The sequence below is a fragment of the Alexandromys fortis genome, unplaced genomic scaffold (genome assembly GCF_014885135.2).
Source record: "Alexandromys fortis isolate MF-2015 unplaced genomic scaffold, M_Fortis_MF-2015_v1.1 scaffold_221, whole genome shotgun sequence".
Lineage (NCBI taxonomy): Eukaryota > Metazoa > Chordata > Mammalia > Rodentia > Cricetidae > Alexandromys > Alexandromys fortis.
In genome coordinates this window covers 2,139,825-2,166,848 of record NW_026068096.1, presented here as the reverse complement: position 1 = coordinate 2,166,848, position 27,024 = coordinate 2,139,825, and the positions used below count along the sequence as shown (strand labels likewise).

Here is a 27,024-nt window from a genome sequence, read left to right as displayed (position 1 = left end):
GCGAGGCGGCAGAGCAGGGGCCAGCTCTGCGCCCGGCGCGGGAAACCGCCCACCAAGCCGTATTCCTCCGAATGTGGCCGCGCGCCCGCGTCCCCGCAGTCCGGCAGGGGCGGGGCCTCCCGGAACTGGCCGAGGGTGGCGAATCGGGGGCGGGGTTCCTAATATAAATAGGGCGGGGTCTGCACGTAGGACCGGACAGGGAGCGGGGATGGATGACGGGCGGGGCTCCTGGTTAAAATAAGGTGGAGCCTGGAGAAGGGGCGGAGCTGGCAGGAGAGGCAGGACTTTGTTGGTCGGGGCCTGGGGGGGCCGGTAGTATTGGATCAATTGTCTGGCACAAGGAGGGGACGCTGAGATGGTGAGGGGAACCCACTCGTACAGCCAGGGGCGAATCCAGCTGTGTGGGACGGGTCTTGGACTCTGGGCTGAACCTCCTGATACCAACTTGTATCGCCTGTGGTCCTGAGCAGGACCCCACAGCACTGATCTGGGCCTCTGGTTCTAGACTGAGTGGAATACAGACTGGATGGGGAGCTGAGGGGCGGGGTTTGTGGCACCGAACCCAGCTGAGGCAAGCCATACCACTTCTGGTATGGGCACCACCCCTCACCTCTGGGGAGCGTAGTAGTTATGACTAGAGTTGGGAACTGAGTCCCAATCAGCTTCTAAATGACTTTCTCCATCTTGGGTTCTCATGGCCGCTCAGCAGGTAAATGGCAGTGTGGGTGTGTGGCTCTCCATGACACAACCGTAGCAAGCCGATCGTGGTGGCACACACCTTTAATCCCAGCACTCAGGAAGCAGACGCAGGCGGATCTCTGTGAGTGAGGCCAGCCTGGTCTACAGAGTGAGTTACAGGGCTATACAGAGAAACCCTGTCTCAAACCAACAAAACAAAAATAACAAGAACCTGTGGCAGGAAATCTACAGGGGAATGGAAGAAACTGCCATTGGCCATGGCAGATAAAGAGGCCTGGCAAGGTAAAGCCAGGGCTCAAACTACGCTCACCTACTGGGTCACAGTGCCTAGGAGCCAGGCTGCCTTGGTCTGCTCAGCTGGAGCTTGGATCTTGTGGCCATACGCACTTGCTGCCGTGTGTCTCTAAACTCCCTGTCCCTCTGCCACCCCAGTGATTCCACAGGCCACATTTGTTCACAGCTGAGAGTCCCGGAGAGCCTAAGAGATGTTGGCTGGAATTTTTTCTCAAGCTTTCTGCAGGTGATCAAGCATCTTAACGAAGGGCACTGACGACCCTCGCAGCAAAGGACTCCAGCAGCTGGCTCCAACAGCTGAGCCCAGCAGCTGTTCCCTGCACCCTGTTATGTTTGGAAGCTTAGAAATGGAAGCCATGGGGAAAGTTATCTGGAAGTGGGTCTCCACCCCTACCCTATTGGCCCCGGTGAACCCCACCCTGCCGGGAGGGAGCCCAGCCCTTCCAGCTGGCAGATGGCGACCAGGAGCCTCTTGGTCAACAAAGCCGTCTGCCTCTTTCTGAGCAGAACCACTGGCCGAGGCAGATGTGGCCAACCCCCTCCTATCTAGGACTCAGGCTCAGTTCATGCTGGAGAGAGCTCCTAGAGCAGGTGGTATTGATCCAGCTTCTTCCTACAGTCCTGAGTTGTGCCACCTCCTGCTGGGCACAACCTTAGCCCCCAGGGTCAGTGGGAGGGGTCTTTCTCAGAGGTCTGTGTGCTATTTTGCTCCTGTCTGGGCTAAAGAGATGGCTCAGTGCTTAAAAAGAACATTCTCTCATCGAGGATCCAGGTTCAGTTCCTAGTACCCATATGACTCACAGACATACACGAGGGCAAAACGCTCATACACTTAAAACACAAGGCAGTGCTATATACAACGAAGGTGTGGGGCTCAAGATCTGGTGCCAATCTTTGTACCCACACAGCTCTAACAAGAGAAGCCTTGCCTCAGGTCACAGGGGCCTGATGGCTCCTACCCTGCAGCCTGTTCACTTAGACATGAGCGGTGCATGGCAGGCCCACAGGATGCTGGGCCTCCTGTCTCAGAGTAAGGGACCTATGGGCACGCCAGAGAAAGACCCCAGAATTCAAACTCATAACTGTGGCACACTCATCTGAGATCCCTCAAGGCAAGCATTTGCTGAGTAGTTGGTGTGAAGGGTAGGATGGGGGTAGAATCCCCCAGAGACAAGCACCTGAGCTTCCTGGAGAACTGAGCCTGAGTCCTAAACAGGAGGGTTGGCCACAGCTGCCTTCACCCAGGGCTCAGCTTGGTGACAGGAAGATAACGCAGCCTGGCGGCTCGGCCATCGTTGTCACCCCTCACCACGCGTGGGTCTCTGGTGGGTCACTAGCATCCACCTCCTAGCCTGCACCATGAGACCTGAGGTCCCTAAACACGTCCTGAGAGGCACCAGACACGGGACTTGGGGGGGGGGGGGCCTGGACCTTGTAAAAACAGTGTATGAACGGATTCACCAATGACTGAACAAAGCTAGTTGAGACCTCTTTGACCCAGGTTCCAGAATCCAATCCTCAGACATTCCTGTCCTGCCAGAGTGGCTCTTCTCACTGGAAATAAAGTTTAGGACCTCATGCCTCCTCAGTCCTGTGTCCTCCAGCCCTGGGCACCATTCTGTTCCCTGGGCATGCCAGCTCCACACACACAGGCCCTCTCTACATGTTCTCGCTCTGCCTAGAACTCTATGTCCTCCACGTTGGGATCAGCAGCGGTCTGCAACTAAGCCATTCAGATTTCCTGGACTCTAAAACAGTTCTCTCCCTAGGTGTTATCTGTAAAGTACACTTAGGGAGACCTGCTGATCAATGTCTGAGATAGTTTTTCATCCCTGCTGAAGACTGTGGTGGGAAGAATGGATGAGTTGGTATGTGGGTAGATGAGTAAGTGGATAAAAGGGTGGGTGGGTGTGGGCAGGGCTGAAGGTAAAGACATGGATGGATGGGTGGATGGGTGGGTGGATAGATGGGTGGGTGGATGGGTGGATGGATGGATGGATGGATGGATGGGTAGATGGATGGGTGGGTGGATGGATGAATGGATGGGTGGGTGGGTGGATGGATGGATGGGTGGGTGGATGGGTGGATGGATGGGTGGGTGGATAGATCGATGGTGGGTGGATGGGTGGGTGGATGGGTGGATAGATGGGTGGATAGATCGATGGTGGGTGGATGGGTGGATAGATGGGTTGGTAGACGGACAAACTGATGGTTGGATAGGGAGGTAGATGGGTGGATGAATGGATGGGCTGATGAGTGGTGGGTAGATATGTGGCTAGATGGGCATATGAATGGGTGGGTGGAAAGACGAGCGTGTGAATGGGTGTTAGGAGATGGGTGGGTGGGTGGGGATGGGAGGAAGAGAACTCTACCTCTATTGTGTCTCATGTTTGGGGCAGGTGGAGGTTTTTACTCCCGAGCACTCCCAGGCATGTACTCCAGAACACCACAGAGAAGCCCAATCCTTGCCTGTGTCCAGGGTCTGTTCCTTCAGGGGGGGCCCTAGCAGGTGAGCCACAGTGACTCCAAGAAGGGGCTAAGAAAGGAGGAAGAAGCTGGCTTTATCTTGGAATAAAACCGGAGGCTTGTTGAGAGTTGGGGCACGGGGTGGGGTAGGACGCTCCAGCCCCAGGACTCTGCACAGCTTCCTGCTCAGCCTCAGTTTTCCACCCCGGAACCCTGGCAGGTGCAGACAGACGCTGCGGCACATGTTCAACACTGTGTTTAATTACAGCTGAAGGTCCGGGGAGGTGACAGTTGGAAGAGCTGACTGGATACCATACCTCAGTGAGGCTCCTCGGCCTCTAACTCACCTGGATGTCCTACCATTCCAGGCGAGCCCCAAGGCTGCTCCCCCACCAGGGGTTTGAGACTCAAAAGCACCTTGATCCCCCCAAAGGTAACAATGCATCCGGGTCCTCAGAGCCAGTCAGGAAACACACAGAGGTATGCACGTCACTCATAGACACAGCCTGATAACTCTGCCCCACTAGGGACCAAAGGCACAGGGCCTGCCATTGGGGTGTTTGTTAAAGGCGACTCGGTCAGTCTTTGGTTTATACAACCCCTCCCACGTTCAGGGTGGGGGCTCAGGCAGGACCAGGGGTTTGGACCCTAACTCTATCTCATTGGCCCAGCCAGCCGAGCACAGCTGGGGAAAGGCGGCTTCCTGAGGCTCATGCAGAAGGAGAAATGACAGCCATTCTGTTTCTGGTGGTTTCAGGGTCCGAGAAAAGGGCTGTGCCCTCAAAGCCACTGCAAGGGCCTCTGGGGGTAGAAGCTGTCACCTGTGGACAGAAAGAAGTGATGGCAGGGTGTCCATGACAACAGCCACCGCTGTGTTCGCTGAACAGAACAGGCCTCAGTAGCCATGGGCACCCAGCAACCTGGGCCTTGGGGTTCCCCAAGCTGCTGCTGTGTGCCCCAGGGCAGTATCTTAAACTCTCTGTGTAGACCGAGCTGCCAGCCTCACAGCCTGTCTCAGAACTGCGCCGAGAGAACGACAGCTCTGACAGCTGGCACCTCAGTTCCCTGCTTTGAGGCTGGAACAGAACCTGTCTGGGTGACATCACCGGCCCCAGCTTGGTAGGTATCCGAGAGGCCCACAGGGCCTCATCTCACAGAGCAGTTCTGCCTGCAGCCCTGGCCCCCAGGCAGGAGGCCTGAGGGGGACAGGAAGGAGACATTGCCATGGGGATGAAGAACAGCTTGACCTGACCTGCAGCTTCAGGGAAAATCCCACAGTGCCCCTCTTCTTCCCGCCACCCAGCCCCACATCCAGCTGCTACCTCCTGCCCTCCCCTACCACAGCCACCTCCCTCCTCCAGTTCTGCCCAGAGATCCCGAGGGCATCACGTCTTTCCCTCCTTCCCAGTCAGCCCTCCATCCCCTTTACACCAAAATCCGAAGCTAAACCAAACCCACCCTCCACCAGACAGGAAACCTGGGCAAGCAGCACACAGTAGGGCCACCTTAAAGGATGGGTGACTGCTTCTAGGGGCTGGGCCTGCTTTGGAATGATAAGACGTTCCACAGTGAGTTGCGGCAATGACTGCACAACCCAGCGAGTGTACTGAAGCCATCGGTGGTGAACGGAACATTGAAGACAGCAGCTGTAGCTGCTACTACACACCTGGCTCATGGCTCCCGGGAGACCACTCCCCGCAGGTGCAACTCACTCTCGGCAGCCACAATGGGCAACCCGTTCTTCAGGTGGTAGTCTATGAGGTGGCTGATGCTCTCAAACAGCACGTCCTTTGTCCGCACCTGTGGGCAGAAACCTCAGCACCCATCCCTGACGGCATCCCACGTGCCACACTCCCACCAGCTTAGACCTGCTGGGTAAGCACTTGTGGAGCATAGGGCTCCACCCAAGAACCAGCCCCAAGACTCCAGAACCACAGGCCCAGTGTGATAAGGCACACCCATGAGCCTAGCGCTCAGAGAGGCTGAGGCAGGAGGATTTTGAGTTTGAGGACAGCCTCATAGACTCTGTCTCAAAACTAACAATAAAAAGTTGAAAAGCTGAGGAGTTTGGTCAGTAACGTGCCTGCTGCACAGCATGGAGATCTGAATCTGGAGCCCCCAACTCTGTATGAAAACTGTGTGCACCTGCACCTGTGTGCACCTGCACCTGTGTGCACCTGCTACCCCAGTGCTAAGAGAAGATCCAGCCCAAGGTGGGCCCCTTGGAGCCTGCTCACCAGCCAACCTAAATCTCTGAGCTCCAACTTCAGTGAGAGACCATGCCTTAAGAGAAAGAGGGAAACTGTTTGCCCTTAACCCAGCATTCAAGAGGGCAAAGGCTAGCCTGGTCTACAAGCTCCAGGACAACCACTGCTGCACAGTTAGACCCTGCCTCAAGAAAGAGAGGAAGCCCCAAGAGGGAGATGCCATGTGCATGCATACAAGTCAAAGAAGAAGAGACGGAGCCGATGTGTCTGCAAACCAAAGACGGCAGAGATTACCAACCACCCCCAGGCTCCGGCTAAGGGCTGGCACAGAGATCTCCTCAGGACAAGTCCCACCCTCTTTTAGGCTGTATCATCTGTGGTCACGTGCTTCAGAACCCCAGGAAACCAAGACACCCCGAAATCACACAAGGGTCCAGCTAGACTATCAGTTCTCAACCTGTGGGTTGCAACCCTCTGGGGTGGAACGACCCTTTCACAGGGGTCAGATGTCAGATGTCCCGCCTAAACAACACTGGAAAATCGACAGTTATGAAGCCACAATGAATCAGTTGTATGGCTGGGGTCGCACAGCATGAGGAACTGTATTAAAGGGCCACAGCATGAGGAAGGTTGGGAATTACTAATCTAGACAGTAAAATCACTATGGCTTCCGTGGCTGAGAAGGCTCCAAGCCCAATCTTTCCCCAGCAGGAGCCTAGAAAAGGCCTCTAAGTCCCCACGAAGTCAGAAGGACTTCCCCAGCCTGGAGTGCTTCAGAAATGGCTGCTTATGGGTTCTCATGGCACCAGCAAAATCCTTGCGGGAGGAACAGGGAGGAAGAAACCAAGGTCAGTCATGCTGCTGTTCAAGAGGCAGCCTGTGGTTTAGAAAAATAAATAAATAGATGGACTGGAGAGGTGGCTCTGCATTTGAGAGCACTGGCTGCTCCAGCAGAGGACCGGGATTTGAGTCACAGCAGTCACGTGGGCACTCATAACATTCATAACTCCAGTCCTCTGGGATACTCTTCTGGCCTTGGAGGATACTGCACACACACATACTGCACACCACACACGCACACACACACCATATACATACACATACACCCACCCACACACCACACACCATCACCAAACACACCACATATACACACACACCACATACACACATAACACCACACACACACCACATACACACACATAACACCACACACACACACCACATACACACACATAACACCACATACACACACACATAACACCACACACACACACGCGCGCGCAGGCAAAACACCCATAGACATAAAATAATAACAAATATGAAAAAAAAAAAAGAAAAAGGAACAAGAGCCAGGTGTGGTGGCACACACCTTAATCCCAGCACTCCGGGGCAGAGCTCTGAGTTCCAAAGTAGGCTGAAGTCTACAGAGGAAGCGTCAGTCAGACAGGGCTCCACAGTGAGACTGAGCAGGAGCCAGAGCAGCTGATTCCAGCAAGATTGACTGCACTGAGAAGCCGCAACTGCCATCCTGCTTGTGGAACAGCCACCCAGGCTGGGGGCTCGGAGAGGCTGGGGGTCAGAGGTGCTTATGTGAACCCCAAAGTGCTTTTCAAAGTAGAAACCCCTTTAAAGTGTTTTACTATTGTTGTGTTGGGACAAGGTTCTCATGCTGAAGTTCCAGGCTGGCCTGAAACAGCAATCCTCCTGCCTCTGCCCCCCCCCCCCCCCCCCCCCCCCGTGCTGGGATGTCAGGCATGAGTCACACATCTGGATTGTTTTCGATCAATCAGCACTCAAGAGGCAAAGGCAGGTGAATCTCTGTAAATATGAGGCCAACCTGGTCTACAGAATGAGTTCCAGGTCAGCCAGGGCTACACAGAAAATCCGTCTCAGAAGAAAAAAAATTAACTGAAAATGTTTTGTAGTTCTCTAGAAGCTGATGCCAATGAGCTTCGCCACAGTAAGGGAATCCATTATCTAAAGCACCAACTCTGAAGTCGGCCCCTGCCCTCCCTCCTGCCCCAAGTGCCAGCTTACCACACCCTCGGGGTCCACCAGCAGCAGATGTTTGGGCTGCCCTGCGTGCATGCCTGTGAGGACATACTGCCCCGGGTTGGTGATGCTGTCTCTCACAAGGAAGTCCCCATCGGCACGAAGCAGCTTCTCCGCAGCCCGACGGCTCATGCGTCCATGGTACCAGGGCTCCTGCCTCAATTGCTCCTCTGTGGGTGCAATGGGGGCCCTGCGGGTAGGGGGGCTGGGCCACTGGTCCTCCAAAGGGAACGGGGCTGCAGTGATGCCTGTTGCGACTGTGCACTCGTGCAACTTCAGGGCATCCTCAAAGGGTCCTGCGGGTCATTTTTTTTCCTGTTGCTCTCGGGCTTGCAAGGTAGGTGCAATCCAAGGTCACAACCCCAGCCCCTCCTCACTGGGGAATTCTAGGCAGGGCTCCACTCCCTGACCACGCCCCAGCTCCTCATTGGGGATTCTAGGCGGGGCTCCATCCTAACCGCTCCTCAGCCCCTCACTGGGGATTCTAGGCAACGACTTTACCCCTCAGTCAAGTCCCCAGTCCTTGTTTTACTTCTTGAGAGAGTCTCACCAAGTTGTCAAGGCTAGCCTCAAATTCTGTCTTTCTGTCTCATTCTCTTACTTAGCTGGAATGACAGGTACTCAGTTATAAGGCCAGACCTAGAACTTGACCCAACCTGGCGCTAGTTACAGCCTCTACAACCTGTCTGGGGATTGTCAGCAAGGCTTACTGGTTCCACTCACTGCCGAAGCTGTTTTCATAAGAAGCTGAGGCACACAGCACTCCCTTCACTCCAGCCCTCTACCCCCATGGACGTCTCTCGTTGCTGACCATTGGTATGGCCAATGATTGGTAACAGCAAGTGGCCACACATCCCTACTTCTGTGGAGCTGTCACCGCTGAGCCAAGTGACCTCTCCCAGTCTCAGGACCCTCCCGAGAAAAGGGGGCAACAAAAGTTGACACAGATCGGCACCCACATGCCTAATACAGGAGCTTCAGTAGGCCCCACTGACCAACCTACCAAGGGCTACCTGGGAGCCCACCTTCCCATGGAAGTCAGGTAAGCGGCTGTCGCCTCTGCAGGGAGCTCACCCCAACCTGTTTTCCTGCTGAGGGGAGCCAAGAGACATGCTCTGTAACCAGTACCATGCACACAGCAGGCGTCATGTGGGACCTCACACCACAGTCACAATGATGAGCAGGAACACAACCGAGATGTCTTGGGAAATGGCCCTTGCAGTGCCAACCAGAGGACCAAAGTTCGATTCCCAGCACCCATGTAAAAAGCTGGGAACAACAGTGTGTCCCGGTAACTCCAACACAGAGGAAATGGGGCCAGGATGATCCCGGGGGCTCACTGGGCATCCAGTTTAGCCTAGTTAGTAAATCCCAGGCACTAGAGAACAAGGTGGTTAGTCAGCACTGAGCAACGCTAGCCAAGGTTGTCTTCTGGCATCTAAATGCTCACAGACACAAAGAGAAGATGACAGTAATGGGAGGATCACCTGCAAGGATCTGGGGGAGGCTGAGAGAGTCCTCATAGTGCCCAGGGAACATGAGAAACCCTTCTGGGAGGAAATATTAGCAGGGCCATCAGACTGAGTATTTTCCTGGGGTTTCCGAGGAGAGAGCTGGACCAGCTCTCCTACCCCCACGTGAGACCCTGTGTTGAGACTGAGACAGACAGAGAGATCTCCTAGCCAAGTAGGTGGGAACTGACAGTCCCCGCTGACAGGAGGTCGGGGCTCTCCCCTCAGACTGTGAGTCTGTGGGCAGAGGCTGGGATGCCCACAGAAGGGGCTTCAGCCTCACCCAGCAGACTAGCGTAGGCGTGGCACAGAAGTCTGTCCCTAGCTGACTGAGGCTCATAGTCTGGGACCTCTACCCTCTGGATTCCCAAGGACGGCCCCCATGCAATCCCAGGTCAGATGGGGAACAGGCCACGCACGCATGTCAAACAGGTCCTTCTTGGGGCTGTCCTCAGGCAGCAGAGGGGCCTCGAACATGTCCTCAGACTCCATAGTGTCCAGGCCCTGGGTGTTGACGTACAGGTGCTCCTCATAGTCATGTGGCCCTCGAGCATCTGCCTGCACGTAGCCATCCCCAGGTGGGGCTGGAAAGGAGGGAGGGTGGCAGGTGAGATGAAAACCCCGAGGACTTAGAGAGAGGGAGGCAGGAGCGGGCAGGGACGCTACCTGTGTCACCCGACAGGGGCTAAACCGAGGCTCCTCACACGAGTAAAGAGCCACACAGTGTTCCAGCTGGGGACAAAGGCTGGCCACACACGCAAGATTGAGGCAGAGCCCAGTTATGCCACAGCCAGAGGACAGCTCTCTGGCCAAAAGGAGGGTGGGGAGGGACTCCAAGCTCCAAAGAGCTAGATGCTCACACTGACCCTGTTTAGACAGTAATGACCGTGGCTCTCCTGATCCTGCCACTACGTGACCCGCCGCATGGTGGAGCTGTTACCACTCGCTGCTCCTATTCTAAGGCTGGCAAATCCCTCCTCCTCTTTTGTGTGGAGGTTGAAGGTCAGTGTTGGTGTCTTCTCACTCACTACCCATCTTATTGTTTGAGACAAGGTCTCTAAACTAAAATGGTGGAAGGCCAATGAGCCCCCAGGATCCTCTAGTCTCTGTCCCCAGTGTTGGGACTCCAGACAGCGACCACCTCGCTCAGCTTTCACCTGGGAGATAAGGATTAAATCTGAATTTTTGTGCTGTCTTTTGTCTTGTCTTATTTGTATTTACCTGTAAGATGGATCTCAGTCCCCTGAAGGCTGTTCAACTTGCCTGCACCCACGCAGGGGTAGCAGGACACCCTATCCCCTCAGCCTCACCCCTCAGGGTCCCTGGGGGTCATGTCAACCTCATGAACAGCCTGACATTCATTTCTCCCATCTGAGCTCAGCTGAGCAGATTTCTCAGAGTCCAAGGGTGGTTCCAGGCACTTCTCAGAACCCCAGGTAGGTAGTGAGGAACGGATGGTGTCAGCTGTGGCCAAGCCCTCCTCGAGGAGTGTGAACCCTGCCTGCATCAGCATGATACAAGATACCTGGCTCTGCCCTCCAAGAACCCAGATACGGCTGTCACTTAGGCTCTAACACGGGAAGAGTAAGAACTTAATCATGAAATTAGAAGCTGGCAGGATGTATGTTCAAGGCCAGCTGAGGTGCAAAACGAGACCCTGTCTCACGTGGTTCTCTTTTGTCTTCGTTTCTGTCTCAAGGAAAAGCCTCGTTTTCGTGAGCAGGAGCTCAGGGTCATCCTTAGCTATAGAGTAAATTCAAGGCCAGCCTGGGCTACGTGAGAGCCTGACTCCAAAAATCATCATCATGATAATATGGCAGAGAGTGAGAGGGGCTGGCGAGACCTGAGAGCTGTATGAACACTACTGACGGCTCAGGTGGGTGCTGAGGGAGAGCGAGCCAAAGCCACAGCCCAGGTGGGAAGATTAACAAGACACCAGAGAGAAGTCACACTGCCTTGTATGGAGGGGGATTGTATAGTCGTGAAAACGATCAAGAGGTCTGTGGTGTGCAGGGGTGGAAAGACCCCACAAGGATGGACACTTGGACAAGAGCCCAGTGTATCACCTATGAGTGAGCCCCCACTGGAGACACAGGAAGCGCTGGAGTGTACACAGATGATTCTGGAAACCTCCATAGTCATAGACACCCATCATACGATATGATGATGTCATACGCCTGCCTCGTCAGGGTACAGGCAACAGACACAGGCTCACAGGAGAGCAGCGCCCCTGAAGCTCAGAAGTGTACGAAGCTGAGTGTACCCCCAAATGTGTGTGCCTCATTGTGTGAGGTAATAAAGATGGCAGGATGGGGTAGATCAGGAAGCACACAACTGTGGGGCACATTTACACAATAACAGACAGGTTTGTTGGGGATGGGACATTTCAGGGGGACACCAGACACAGTAAGGTTAGCACCACCTACCTGTTCCGGAGGGACCCAAGTCCCATGGCAAGCCCCGGGTATCTCTCCGTGCAGGTGACATTCCCTGCAAGAGAAGCATGGTGACCCTGGCATGTGCCAGGCCCTCTTCGCACTCACCCACCCCAAGGATAGCTCCTGGCCCCTCTGCCCCATAGGGGAGCGGAGACTCACCTGTCCGAGGTCTCCAAGTGTCGCCAGGGCACAGGGCTGTGTGACAGCCAGTCTGGAGTCCACCAGCCCACCCAGGGGTGGTTCCTTCCCTGGAATGCTGTTATAGTAATTGTGGTCCATGGCCTCGTCGTCGTCACCCCAGGCCGACTCCTCCAGCCCTGTCAGCCTGGGGACCCAGAGCAAGGCTAGGACACTTGGTCCTCCCTTCCCAACCCCCACTGCCACCTAACACCCACACCTTCCCCACGTAGCACTGGTGAGACGGGAGGACTGCCACACAAGCCAGCAGCTGTCGGCACTACAGCCTCTGTGGGAAAGCAGCAGGGAGCACCCAGATGTTCGACGTCCCCACCCCCATCTGCTATCGGATGAGGCTCCTCCCTCATGAGGACAAGGAGGCTGGTGCTGAAGATGGAGCAGCCACACAAGGGACTCCGGGCAAAGAGAAGTGATGGAGGAAGGACATTGGTTAATTATAATAAAGAAACTGCCTTGGCCCTCATAGGACAGAAAATTAGGTAGGCGGAGTAGACAGAAGAGAATTCTGGGAGAAAGAAGCCGAGTGAAGGAGTCGCCATGATTCTCCTGCTCCAGACAGACGCAGGTTAAGATCCTCCCTGGTAAGCCAGCTCATGGGCTACACAAAATATTAGAAATGGGTTAGAACAATATGTAAGAGCTAGCCAATAAGAAGCTGGAACTAGCCAGGCCAGGCAGTGTTTGAAAGAATACAGTTTCCGTGTAATTATTTCGGGCATAAGCTAGACATGCGGGCGGCCGGGTGCCGGGGACGCAGCCCTGCTGCTCCTATACTCCAACAGAGAAGGTAAAGGCAGCCAGCCCCTGGGCTCTTTTTACCTTTCGGGGGGCACTATGGCCTTGGGGGGACTGTGCAGGTATTGCTTGAAGCGCAGCTCGAAGGCTTGGCCTACAGTGCTGATGATGCTCTGGGCTAGACCCTCACAGCACTCCAAGATGTGGCAGGCTGTGGAGGGCACATGTCAGCGCACCTGTGACCCCAGCACATCCCTGCCCCCAGCCCAGGCTCCCGAGCTCCGCTCAGCTCACCTCTCTGGTTGATGGGGTCCTTGGCCACATAGGCCACGTAATCAGTCATGTCCTGGAGAGACAGTGGGAGAGATTGGCAGGTTCAGCTCCCTGGAGGTGGGGTCCAGGGAAGGACACAGAGGTCCGCCTGGCCCTTCTTACCGTGTCTCCACCCGAAGCGAAGGAAATGGATTGCATATGATGGTTGGCAATGATCTGTGAGGACAGGAAAGCAGACATGGGCACACGGCCAGCTGGCAGGGGACGGGGACATGGGATGGATGGAGGGATGTCCCTCTGACTGATGTCTACCATTGCTAAGGCCAAAGAGTCCCACCTGGACACCAGCCCCCATGAGGACTAGAACATGGCCTAAAGAGGGTACAGGAAGGCCAGGCCTTGGAGACACACGATTGTGTACCCTCCTGAGTGTAGAAATGGCAGCACCCTCACACACACACACACACACACACACACACACACACACACGCACACACAGACGCCCATCCCAAGCTCTGGTCTCTGAAGATGAACCAGTTCCATGTTCATTCCCATTCATTTACACAACCCCACCCCATCTGTTCCGTCATTCGGTTCCTAAAGTTGTATAGAGATTTGCTTTCCTCAGAATTAAAGCACTCCCTCCTGGAGGGAGGAGGAGAGAGGAAGGAGTGGGGAGGAGAGAGGAGTGGGGATGAGGGGGGGGAGAAGGGGAAGAGGAAGGAGTAGGGAGAAGAGAGGCTCCTAAGACTCAAATAACCAAATTCAGAAGGCTGAAACTGGGGTCTCAGTAGCCACATCTTCCCCAGGAACCAGGGCTCAGGATGAGATGGAACATGCCATGTCCCTCCCATCAAGTGCAGAGCTTGGACATCTGACTGAGGCTTCTGCTCCAGGCTCTGGTCCCCTGCCCGCTGCCTTCATCGCTCCATCCCTAGGCCTGTGTCAGGAGTGGTCTCCCTTCTCCACCATATCAGCAGCATCTGTGGGAGCGTCCATGCTGCGGGTTCCCAGTCTTCGTGTGTGGCAGAGAAGCCCCCACTCACTAACCAGTGGACTCTGGAGCTGGGGAACCTCGGAAGACACCACACCCACCACGCTCCCAACTGGGCCCCAGCCCACAGGCATGTCTCTTTGGTACCACCTGCGTCTGATGGAAGGCCAGCCTTGTCCCATATCTGATGTGAGACACCCTCCTGCATGCAGCATGTGCCCGCGCCAGCACCAGCCAGGAGGGGCAGAGATGGAAGGAATGCTCACTGAGGGGCTACAGCGGGAACCAGTGTTGATAAGACTCAACCTTGCCTGGCTAGCAGATAAAATTCCAGCTCAAGACTTCCTTGGATCTCAGCTCTACCAGGGCAAAATGAGAATTTGTGCCCACAGCTAAGAGGGCCGGGTCTGCCACAGACCTGATGACCTGGTTAGGGTTAGAGTTAAGGTTAGGGGTTGGGGTAGCTCGCAATTAGGGCTAGTGTTAGAAGTACAGTTGAAACCAATCATGGTGACCCAGGCCTTTATCCCAACACAGGCAAGTGGATCTCTGAGTTTGAGGCCAGGCAAGGCTATATGGTGAGATTTTGCCTCAAAACAAAGAAATGGGGTTGGGGTAGAGGTTGAAGCTGGAGTTAAGGTAATCAGAATCAAGAGTTGGGCTTGGGGTTCAGATGGTTACAGTTGGGGTCAAGGTCTTACCACCATGAGCCCCTCGGCAGGGCCTGCCCATTCTGCCTCTCAGATTCTCCTCATTTCAGCCCCCCCATGAGATCTAACCATGGCCCCTCTTGCCAGGACAACTGCTCAGATGGCCCTACACTGCCCCTCAGTTCCTGACAGAGTCCGCAATGCCACTGTCGCCACTCTCAGGACAGACCCCAGGCTCCTCCCCCAGGCTCATGCTGCCTCCTCCGGGGCCAGCCTAGAATCCCTCTCCTCCCACCCCTCTGGGCACTCCAGCCCAGGCACCCTTCTAGACACCTGTGGACATAGCTGCCCTGCACCAAGGGTCCTGGCTACTGGGGACTTTGTGCACACAGCAACCCCCACTTCCTGACTCCACCTCAGTGGACAGCAGATATTTCTGGACATCTTAAAGGTCTTGCAGATTATAGGAGAGGCCTGCTGGGTCGGTGTGGTTGAGGGCTTTGAAGTTGGGTGGAGGGTTTGTGGATGGGTGAAGCAGAGGGCAAGGCCCAGGGGTTGGTTCACCATTGGTGGGGCAAGCGGCGCTGTGGACTGGGTTGAAAGTGAGAGTGGCACCGTGGGAGTGATGGGCAGGCAGGATGTACTCAGGGGCAGGGCTAAGGGTGGGGATTTGGACAGAGCTAGATGCGGGGACTTAATTATAGGACTGAACTGAAAGGTGGTGGCGCACACCTTTGATCCCAGCACTCGGGAGGCAGAGGCAGGCAGAATTCTTGAGCTCGAGACCAGCCTGGTCTACAAAGGGAGTTTCAGGACTGCCAGGGCTACACAGAGAAACCTGTCTGAAAGTATAGGACTGAGAAGAAGGGTGCTGGGCTGTGGGGTGAAGGATGTGGAGGTGTGGTTAGGGGGGCAAATATCAGGACGTGGACAGGGTAGAGATGGCAGGGTTGTAGGCTGGGCAAAGGCAGGGTTGTGGGCAGAGGGCAGTGGCTCCCACCTGGCGGGTAGCAGGAACAGACAGGTTGAGGCCATCCACAGAGATGTTGATGGAGATGCTCATGCCAGCGAAACGCAGGTTGCTCTTCCCCAGGATGGAAGCCAGCGCCTTGTTTGGGGCCTGGGAGGAGGGTACAGTAAGCCACCTGAGTCGGATGCCTGGGACCACAGGGGCTCTGGATGGCCACAGTGTTCCTTCAGTCTCCCAAGACACACACCAGCTCTGCGGGACTACAGGCCACACCCACCTTCTTCTTCCAGGAGCCGTGGACGCCAGGCACGGCCTCATGGAGCCGGTTGATGGCTTCCCTGTAGGATGAGACCAAACTTAGAAACAGCAGGGATGAGAGCCAGGAGAGCAGCCAAGGGAAGCCAGGCGAGATGATCCCTTTGCTCAGGAGGCAGAGCCAGGAAGACAATGAGTTCAAGGCCCGCCTGAGAGGTGTTGCAAGTTAGAGGCTAGGCTGGCCTTCATGAGAATGGGTGGTACAAAATACCAGGGGCAGAAATAGATCGCCAGGCTGATGGGAAGTGAAGGGTCCTAGGTACCCGGTGTCCAGAATGGGTGAAGGCACACACAGCATGGTCCACCCACCCATGGAGAGGAGTGAGGGTCGGACATACACCACAGCGTTGAAGGGATCGTGAGGACACTTTGTGATCGGTGAGACAGGTGGTCTATCACCTAGGGGTAAGCCTCAGAGAACGCCTCTAGAGGACTATCTCGATTGTGTGGAGGTGGGGAGAATGTCCACTGTGGGTGGCACCATCCGCTAGCCAGGGGATCCTGGACCGCGTACAAGTGCACAAAGCAAGGTGCACATAAACATGAGTTTATTAATTCATCTCTCTCTGTTCCTTATATGAGTATGATCCCTCAAGAAGATTTAGCTTTTTATTTATTGTCTTATTACATATTTATTATGATGAGCAGACGATGCACTGGAGGGGCTGAGTAGACCCTGTCTCCCTTGAACGAGCTGAATAGACCCTGTTCTTGTCAGGACTTTGTCACAGTGACACCAAGGGAGACAGAGACATGAGGCCACAGTGGGCTCCATGCTCAGAAATGCCCAGAGACAGGAAGGGGATATGTAGGTGCTGGGTGGGTTAGGAAATGGGATAAATGCTCAGGAGAACAGGGCTTCTTCTTGGGTGTTGGAATGTTCTGGAACTGACTATAAAACACTATGCAGAGATATTTTAAAGCAATGAACTGCAGTTGACAGGGCGGGTTGCTGGGGCAATAAATCCTATCTTTTGTTCTTGTTTGTTTCTTGATACAGTCTCATTCTGTAGCCTAGGCTAGCCTGGTCAGTCCCACTCTGTAGCCAAGGCTAGGCCGGTGATGGCCAACCTCCTGACTCTGTCTTCCTACTGCTGGAACTCCAGGTGTGAGCTCCCACACCTAGCTTTGTGTCTTGGTTTTTAAGTTCACAGCAAATGGAATAAGCAAAGGCCTTCCCGTCACCCTCCTGAAGTCACACCCCAGGGTACAGCAGGCTGAGGGAAAATGGAAGCAGGGGAGTGTCCATGACAGCCATGCACAACAACCAGGGATGGAGCTGAGACGAAAAGGTGAAGCAGGGCTGGTGCTGGGCCCAGTCTACCTGCTGTCAGGGGTGCCCAGCGGGTCACCCCCAACCCACCATGCCACCCTCGAGAGGCCAACTGTGACCCGAGCCCCCAGCCCACTCCAAGGCCTCACCTCGTCACCTGCGTTCGGGTGTTGAAATCCAGAGAGCGCATGGACCGGAGCACCTCAATACAGCCCATGTACTGGGGAGAGAGAGTGGTCAGTCAGCAGGTGAGCCAGCCTAGGAACTGGATCGCTGCTGAGACTTAATTTTCTCTCCAGCTCCCCAGAGCTCTCCTCCCTCCCTGACATCTACAGCCACCGTCCCAGGACTCTGTGCCTGATGTCCTGGATCCACCCTCCCTCACCTACCATTGAGTCCCACCCAGCTCTGAACCCAAAGTTCAATTCAGTGTCCAGGCTCTCAGGCGGGATGGTGGCACGTGCGTTTATCGAGTCCAGTCACCACCCACAGACAAGATCCAGACAGGAACCATCTGGTGGGCACAGATGCGAACATCAGCCAACCACCGTCCACAGTTGGTAGAGCCCTCACCCAGCATGAACTAGGCCCTGGGCGCTGGCCCAAGCACCCTATGAACGCGGTGTGGTGGTGCACACCCGACCACAGTGCACGAGGCAGTGGTCAGGAGTTAAAAGCCATCTTCAGCTAGATAGGGAGTCCGTTCTTTGTTTTGTTTCTCTGCATAGCCCTGGCTGTCACAGAACTAAACTCTACAGACCAGGCTGGCCTCAAACTCAGAGATCCACCTGTCCCTGCCGCCTAAGTGTTGGGATTAAAGATGTGCACCACCACTGCCCAGCTACACAGGAAGCCTGAGGCCAACTTGGGATATAAAGACCAGGTCTCAAAAGAAGAAGAAACTTTGTAGGCCTCTATTTGACAAACATCTCCGTGGAAAGGGACACCTTCCGTGCATCCACCACCTGGCTTCCCCTCTGGAAGTGAAGCCAGCATGGGGGCACTTAGGAGGCTGAAGCAGGAAGATCAGAAGTTTGAGGTTACCCTGAGCTACGTAGGGGAACTATGTCAATGGAAGGGAAGAAATCTAGCGAGAAGAGGAAGTGACCAGAAATTACCGCCACTCCCTTCCAGCCCCATCTTGGCAGCCATAGCATAACCCCCATTCACAGGCTGTGTGGTGGGTTTGTGCATGTAACGTTTCAGGGTACCAGATGCCCTGGAGCTGAAGCTGGGGCTCCTGGGAGCCACCCAGCTGTGGGAACTAGGAAGAAGGGCTCTCAACTCAACCAGGCGGGTCCCCAGCCTGTCGTGATTTAGGCTTTGTTAGTTAATTCTGGAGTCATGCTTGGTGCAGAGGCTAGCCCTGAACCTCTGGGTCTGAGACGTTCTGCAGCTTCCCCACCCCCCGAGTGCTGGACCACCACACCCAGCTTATTTTGTAATTTTGCTGTTTGAAAGGCAGGGGTTCTTGTAGCCCAGGCTGGCCTCAAATTCACTATATAAAGTATGACCTTATACCTCCAGCCTCCACCTTCCAATTGCTGGGATTGCACCCACGTGCCATCATAACCAGCTCTCGATTAAAATAAAATAAAATAGATCAATGTATACACGCTTTCACCTCATGACTCCGATTCTAGAATTTTACCCCACAGCCCATCAGCACTGTGCCATGTTGCAGATGCCCCATGGGTGGGAAGAGACAGCTGAGGCATCCACCATCCCATCCCCCCACTCGTAACTACTGCCTCAGTTTCTCCTACGGGGTCCCAGCCCTGAAGGTACTCCCAGTGGAGGGAGCAGACTGTCCTGCAGACATAGGGGGCAGGGTGATCTGTGCTGGCTGAATTCACTCTCAGCAAATAAACAGCTTTGCAGCCCCAGGAGCTACCCGTGCAGGACACGCGGACATGAGATCTGCCCGTGCTCTCTGGAAGTTTATATTAAGTCGGCTGCCACTGCGTTGGAGAAGCTGAACAAACATGGCACGTGGGAGAAAAATGGCGCACAGTGGTAAAAGTGAGGCAGGTTATTTTTGTGAATTTATATGACATTTCCAAATTCTGCTGCTGGTGGGAAGGGGGAGTCATCATGAGAACATTCGTGTGACTCAACATGAAGGAGCACAGAGGGCATGCTCACACACAGTGCCACCAAGCAGAGGACAGGAAGACACTGACACTCTAAAGTGCAGTAATTCACTCCTCGTAGACCATGTGATTTTTCCAGTATGATATCAGCAAAAGGAACAGGGTTTCAGAAGCACAGGGACATTGGATGCATCCCTAGCAGTTATCTAAGGTGATATGACTGTCCAAGATGCAAGGAGCAACGAAGTGACCTGCATCCCAGCCAGGCTGCTCACATGCAAAAAGGGGTACAAAGAGGGCACTCAGGACCTGCCCAGGAAGGAGACTCTGAGCTCACATCTTCTGGACCACGGGACAATGACCAAGAGAAGGGAGCAGTACGGGAGGACCCAGGCAAATTGAGCAGCATTGCCAGGCCAGAAGTGGGTTAGAGACCAAGTGGAAGAGAGAAGAGGATGAAGGCTGGGAAGCCAAGGCCACAGGACCCTGCCGTGATGTTACAGGGTTCATGCACTCTGAGGTGAAGAGGTACAGGGGAGCTACAAACAGGAATGAGCTGAGGACCTCACCTATGAGATGAATGGATGGTCAGAAGGGGGATGAGAGGGAAGATGGGTGGAGTGGATGGGTGGATGGATGGATGGGTGGGTGGGTGGAGTGGGTGGGTGGGAGGATGTATGGTGGGTGGGTGGATGGATGGTGGGTGGATGGGTGGGTGGGTGGGTGGGTGGATGGATGGTGGGTGGATGGGTGGTGGGTGGATGGGTGGGTGGATGTATGGATCTATAGGTAAATGCTGTGGGGTATGCTCTTTTACACTCTAAAAATTTGTCACTTGTTTTGGTTTAATAAAATGCTGATTGGCCAGTAGTCAGGCAGGAAGTATAGGCAGGGAAACCAGACTAGGAAAATTCTGGGAAAGACAGAGATGCATTCATTATCCAGAAGCAGAGAAAGCAAGATGAGAAAGGGTACCAAACCACATGGCTAAACATAGAAAAAAATTATGAGTGAATCTAAGTCAAAGAGCTATTTAGTAACAAGCCTGAGCAATGGGTCAAACAGTTTATAATCAATATAAGCCTCTGTGTTTAACTGGGACTCAATGGTTGTGGGACTGAATGGGACAGAAACTTCCATCTACTGATAGGTGGATGGGTGGGTGGGTGGGTGGGCAGAGGAATGGGAGGTTAGATAAGTCATGAATGGATGACTGTTGGGTGGGTAAGTGGGTGGGTGAGCAGATGGCCGATGGTGAGTTGTCAGTTCCTGGATAGAGAAGAGTAACAGATAAACAGACAATGTGGACTCCCTATCAGGCGTATCTCACTATGAGTGTATCAGAGAGCATCACCCAGGCCCCCTGCTTTGGAAGGACCCAGTTGCTCCCACATCCCTCATTCCTAACCCATCTCTGCCAGTGTCACTGCCCCAGGGAGGCCAGGGGTGCTGATGGCTCATAAGTAAAGTACTTGCCACACAAGCATGAGGACCTGAGTTCACAACCCCAGCACCCACATAAAAAATGGGGCATCAGGATACACACTGATAACCCCACTGTATACACTGGTGCACTGATAACCCCACTGTATACACTGATGCACCGATAACCCCACTGTATACACTGTATACACTGACGCACTGATAACCCCACTGTATACACTGACGCACTGATAACCCCACTGTATACACTGTATACACTGATAACTACACTGTAGGAGACAGAGAGAGATGCAGAATTTCTGGGACTTGCTTGCTGGCCAACCTCGTCCAATCGGTGAGCTATGGGCCAGTGAGAGTACATACGCATATGTGTACAACACACACACACACACACGTGCACAAACACACTAAGGGGAGGAAGGCTATGCTACACAGGATGGAGTAAGCAACCATCAGCTGCCATGCCTCAGGACACAAATGTACAAGGGTCCCAGTCAGTGTGGTTCTGAAGTCATGTGGCCCTGTTCTGGTGGGTCAGTTGGGAAAAGCATCACAAACGTGGCCCACAGACACCAGGAGAGGAGCTAGCCAAGGACAGTCAAGACCCTGAGGATGAATAGGTCCCCAGAAACAGACTGACAATTCCCACAAGGATAGTGCTTACAATACTTCCATCCACATTCTAGAGGCCAAAGACCAGGACTCAGGTCTGCTAGGGCCTACTTGGGGCCAAGCTGCCTACAGTGGGCCCTTCCTGCCTCTCCCAGGCTTCTGTGTGACCACGGTCCTCTGAGGCCTTTGATTGGCAGCTACGGAGCTCACTCTGCCTGACCTGTCACAGCCTCCTTCCCCATGTCTTCCCGTGGTTTTCTGAGGACAGCAGTGACCAGATGTAGGACCTGGCCTTCCTAGTCCAAGCCCATCCCCACTGCATCTCCCATCTGCAGATATGCTGTGCCCCAAAACAGCTGCATTCTGGGGTATCTGGTGAGCGTGAATCTGGAGGGGCACCTTTACCCAGCTGCTCACAACCTGGGTGCATGACGAAGCTGCTGGGCTAGCCAATGCAAGCTGTTCACCCAGAGTCTCTCTCTTCTGACACACTCCTCCAGGTTTGAGCCGCTGAACCAGGCTGGCAGTGGCCAGGACACTGGCATCTCCACTCCTGGGAAAGACTCAAATGGCTTTCTGCTTCACTGGGTTCTGCAGCTCAGAAAACATCACAGTGTGGTGACACTGGTCCCCAGATGAATCTAGATAGCCAGGGTTTGACCTGAACTCATCTGCAGGTCACTTCAGTCACAGGTTATAGTCACAGGGTCCCAATGTGGGGGGGGGGCGTGACCAGGCTACTGGCCATAGGGATGTATGAGAGAACAGGGTGGGTGCTGGTTAGACAGAGCCTCTTACTGACATTGACAGAGCAACCTTAGGCCCAATTCCATGTGCCTCAGTTTCCCTATCTGTAAATGAAGGTGGTGCATCCTCTCTGAGGAGCAAGAGCCCTGCTCGGATGGACCCTTGTGATCATCCCCGTGTGACTTGGCTGTTCCTTGCTCTGACCTTTCTCATTGTCAATGGGGAGGTCAGACTGGCTCCCCGTGCTCAAATTGATAAGGCTCAACCTGGGCAGCAGGTGGACGCCTCAGCTGCTTCGCCCTGCACGCCTTTCTGTCCTGTCCATTTCTAACATGGACACCATTCTGCATAACCCACAGTCACCCAGATCCACATCACTGTCAGCTCTCCCCACACCTTCCAGGTCCCCCTTCAATCCCTGTACCCCTCTGTGCCCCGTGATACTGTTCTGACAATACCCTGAAATGATCCTTTGGAAACCCCAGGCTCCATCTTATCAAGGTCTTCCACTGCAATCGGAGACCACTCTTTTGTTCCAGGCACCTAGACCCAAACAATCACACAAAAACATATTACAACACTCTCTGACCTATTAGCTCAGGCTTCTTATTTACTAACTCTTACATCTTAAATTAACCCATTTCTGTTCATCTGTGTATCGCCACGAGGCTGTGGCTTACAGGGTAAAGTTCTGTCCTGGTGTCTCCTCTGACTCCATCTCCTCTCTCTTCCAGCCTGGCTCTATTCTGCTAAGTCATTGGCCAAAACAGCTTTATTTATCAACCAATAAAGGCAACACATACACATCATTCCATTGTTCCTAGAAAATTCCAGATCTGCCTCCTGCACAGAGCCTTTGCGCTGGCTGTGTCCTGCCAGAAATGTCTCCTGTGTTGTTTTCTGCCGGAGGTTTCCACAAGTTCAAGTCTCAGCACTTGAGACATGTGTTCCAAAGCACTGTGACCAGAGAAGCTACAACTCCCATGGACGTCACACAGTTTTACCACCCCCGCCCCATCAGGACCTTCAGTCTTCCCATGGGCAGTCTTCTTGTGTATTTATTATCTACTTCTCCTGTGCAATCAAAGACCTGGCAGATGGAGATCAGAGATTTCCCTTGTCCTCCGCAATGTCACTACTCCATAAGGGCTGATCTAAATACCACACTGCTTTCACCCCAACATTTGGAGCCCCAACAATGACAGTATGTGAACTCTCAACATGTATCCACCAGGGCTGGAGAGATGGCTCAGAGCATTGCCTGCTCTTCCAAAGGTCCTGAGTTCAATTCCCAGCAACCACATGGTAGCTCACAACCATCTGTAATGGGGTCTGGTGCCCTCTTCTGGCCTTCAGGCATATACACAGACAGAATATTGTATACATAATAAATAAATATTTTTTTAAAAATGTATCCACCAGACAGGACAGGCTGGAGGAACTGGGTGAGAGGTAGCTGAAGGCAGCATTGGTGGGACGCTTTCTCACAGTGACACCAGAATAGATGAACATCAAACCATGTGGACACAGGAGAGAGGAGACTGCGGGGAGGGACCCAGTGCCACAGCTGGCAGCAGACACACACCCAGAGGACTCGGTGTCAAGGCCAAAGGGCAGGAGGGTTATCACTTAGTATGGCTGGAGATGGACAGAACACAAGGGGAGCGCATTAGCACTCCATCTGAAGGCTGGTCTGTGCAGATGGCATCTGGGGGTCCAGGAATCTCCACTGGCCCTTGGGTTGAGACTTAGCATTTGTTCTAGCCTCAAACTCCTCTCTAAACTGTTCAGTTGTCTTATAACAGGGTCTCGAATAGCCTAGGCTAGCCTCAAACTCACCATTCAGGCAAGGATAACCTTGAATTCCTGCTCCCACTGCCCCCACTTTCCAAGTACTAGAATGACAGGTGTGAGCCACCTTGTGTCTTGGCTTGACTTTGTGTCTCAGTCAGTGCCTGAGGACCCACCCTGCTCCGGGGAAACCTCCCCTGGATCCACAACACCTACAACAAACATACTTTCTTCTTTGAGTCTTTCTGTGTGCTTAAGCATTTTGAGACAGAACTGGAACTCACTATGTAGACCAGGCTGGCCTTGAACTCACAGCTTCCCCAGTGCAGGGATTAAAGGTATACACCACCATGCCCACCTTCTTTTTCTTTGGCTGTGTAGCCCAGGCTGGCCTACAACCTTCAGCAATCCTCCTGCTGCAGCTTCCTGAATGTTGGGATTACAGGTGTGCCCCACCAGTCACAGCTGAAGTCACCTCTAAAACAGGTCCTACTTGCAGATCCCCAAGGCATAAATATTGGAGGACTCAACCCAGTTCACACAGAAGGAAGTGACACTGTGGATCACGGTGGGGAAAACAGGACACCCGCTTAGCATCCTGGTCCAGGACAGCCAATAAACGGCATTCTGGGATCATTTGTCATCTCATAAACTGTGGTGAGCATGACACCGGACTAGGGTGCCTATAGTGAGCGTCACACACCAGCCTACTTTCAAGTGGTTGATAAAACTGCACACACAGGAGTTGAGGCTTAGAGTGAAGATAAAAGGTCCGTGGTGACAGGTGGGCACGTGGGAGACCATCCCCCACATCTCATCCCTTGCAAAGGTCACAATAAAAACCTGGCGGAGGTGCGACTGGGGCTGGCGCTCAGTGTATACAGACCTCGCCTGGCATAAAGAAGACTCTGAGTTCCATCCCCAGCCCCATACAGATGGAGATGGGGCGTGGGGGTGCGTGACTGTCACCACAACATTTGCCAAGTAGAAGCAAGGGGCTACATAGTGACTTCCGTGTCAGCCCGAGCTACAAGAGACCCTGTTTCAAAAACAAAACAAAGACTAAAGCTCCGGGAGTGGTGACAGACATGCAACATCCCAATATTAGTGAAGCTGATGAGGCCGGCTGGTAGCTGGCAGTCGGAGCTCGAAATCCCCTCCTCAAATCCCTATTTCCTCCCACCCCTGCAAAAATAGAAGGGATAAACAGCCAGGTCCATTAGCTTCATTAGTAGAACCCCGAGCACCGAGCTTAGTTTCCATGCTCCATCCAAAGTCTTTGCGTGTCCCCACTACATCGCTGCAAAGTCGCTTTCCCTGAGACTCCGAGAGTGAGAGGGTACTCCGTTCTCTCCCTGGTCCTCACCTAAGGACTCTTTCACCCAACAGCAAAGGGGGGGATAGCCTGCGCATGCGTGCGTTTCCTCCCCACCTGCGCCCTCTCCCCGCCCCTCCCCACGTGATGCCGTGGGAACCCGGACCCCAGAGCCTGCGGGTGGGGGCGGCCAAGAAGCGCGCACCGGAGACGGGGTTCCATGGTAGTGGGGAAGAGCTCACTTGGCTCTTTTTGAGATACGGGACCAAAGTGGAGGGGTCCCCGAACCCGACGTGCCGGGAAGGAGGCTGGGCGCACTCACCCGCACGATGTAAGAGACCCCGGGCCCCAGGACCCTGGCGTCGGGGTGCAGCCAGCCGTGAGCTGGCTTGTGGATGAAGCCGCCCTTGCGCGCCCACTCATCGGCGACGTCTGGGGTCCCCCGTGCGCACCGCGTTCCCGAACCCCGGCAGCGGCCGAGCGCGGGCAGCGGGCAGGGCGCGGCGCAGCGCGGTTCGCAGGCGCCCAGCACGGCGGTCAGCGCGGGGACCCCTGGCTCGGGCTGCGCCTCAGCCGTCCCCGCCGCGCGCGCCGCCGCCGGACCGCGACCCAGGAAGCCGCCGGGTGCCGCAAACTTCCACTGCGGCATGCGCGGCAACAGCGCGCAGAAGGTGGTGGGCGCCTCGGGCTCGGGGGCCGCGCGGCCACCCGGACCCTGAGTCATGGCCGCGGCCGCCGAGGAGCCCCGGCTGAGCCTGGCACGGAGCCGCGCGCTCCTCCCCGCCTGGTGATGTCACCGCTTCGCGCAGCGCGCAGCCGCGGGGGGCTGCGCTCCTAGGACCCCAGCCCTTCGCTGGCGGCACCCATTCGACCCCGCACGGCCTGCCGGGGCTCCCAGAGGGGCTGTCCACTCACACGCTCTGACCGGTGGGGAAACTGAGACTAGTGTCTGCAGATGGGAGGCGGGGCGCGATCCTCCAACCTCGAAGTGCCCCTTCGACCCCCGCTCCAGCACCATTCTACCCTTCGTCTGAATGGAGAAACTGAGGCCTGGGGTCGCGGGTGCAGGGCGTCATCCATCCTCCAACCCCGAGGTGCCCGTCACCACCGTTCCAACAACATTATGCTTTTCTTCTAAGTTGGGAAACTGAGGCCTGGCTTTGTAGAGGCATCCTCCTCCCTTCCCTAAGTGACCCCTAAGCCACTGTTCCAGCCGGACTGTGCTTTCTTTCCTGAGTAGGGAAACTGAAGCCAGAGCAGTGGGAAAACTAAGGACTAGGGTAGGGAGAAGATAGCAGAGGCAGGATGTGAGGGTTTCAGTCGCCGACACTTCCAGCCATATCCCGACTAACTACTTCAAAATAGGGCATGGGCCAGCGCGGAGGCTGGGGTCCAGGACTCGAGAACCTCCAACTCAGAGGCGTCCCCTTCCCCTGTTTTGCTATTTAGTGGGTAAATTGAAGCCTGGGGCGGGGACAATGTTTAAAGGGAAACTGACGGCTGGAGGTGAATCAAGTGCCCCGGACAGCGCAGCCGCAGGCGGGGCTGTGGCTGGAAGGGTCTGAGAGTAAACACAGACCGCCTCTGCGGACTCCTGGCCTGTTGCCACGGCTGTAAGCCAAGGACTCCCGTTGGTTCTTGGGGTTATTAGAACCCGAATATCAGAACTCTCAGGCCCGCCACCAGTCTCACCCCAGGCTCAAGGGACCTCTGAGATGCCTCCCTCAGACCCCAAGAGGATTCCTTCTGTGAGGGAAAGGGGTTGGCATCACCACCCTATCTCTGTCTCCCCCACCCACCCACCCACACTCCCAGGACAGTCCTGCCGGGAAACAAAGGGAAGAGGGCTGGGCGGGGCAGGGTGTGGAGGAGGGGCAAGGCCAGCCAGATCGATGAGGAGAGAAACTAGATCACTGCGTGCGCCTGCGAAGGGGGCTGGCGTGCGCAC

At 54.7% G+C, this 27,024-nt stretch overlaps 1 protein-coding gene across 3 annotated transcripts; it reads right to left on the bottom strand.

Annotated features, from left to right (window-relative positions):
* Positions 1–3,700: 3,700 nt before the first annotated feature.
* Positions 3,701–25,930, bottom strand: Shc2 (SHC adaptor protein 2). 3 transcript variants are annotated; one of them, XR_007588889.1, is made up of 14 exons: positions 25,399–25,928; positions 17,225–17,295; positions 15,765–15,825; positions 15,518–15,637; positions 13,036–13,089; positions 12,895–12,946; positions 12,685–12,811; positions 11,827–11,992; positions 11,656–11,719; positions 9,649–9,813; positions 7,704–8,014; positions 7,036–7,235; positions 5,126–5,259; positions 3,701–4,280 (listed from the first exon to the last, which is right to left on the bottom strand). XR_007588889.1 is itself a non-coding variant. In XM_050123313.1 (13 exons), the coding sequence occupies exons 1-12, from the start codon at positions 25,798–25,800 to the stop codon at positions 5,131–5,133; spliced, it is 1,722 nt and encodes a 573-aa protein (XP_049979270.1). In that variant the 5' UTR covers positions 25,801–25,913; the 3' UTR covers positions 3,701–4,280; positions 5,126–5,130. The 3 variants fall into 3 exon arrangements, 1 of the variants encoding a protein (XP_049979270.1); XR_007588890.1 differs by having other exon boundaries at positions 4,266–4,280; positions 5,126–6,482; positions 25,399–25,930; XM_050123313.1 differs by lacking the exon at positions 7,036–7,235 and having other exon boundaries at positions 25,399–25,913.
* Between the last annotated feature and the right edge of the window lie 1,094 nt (positions 25,931–27,024).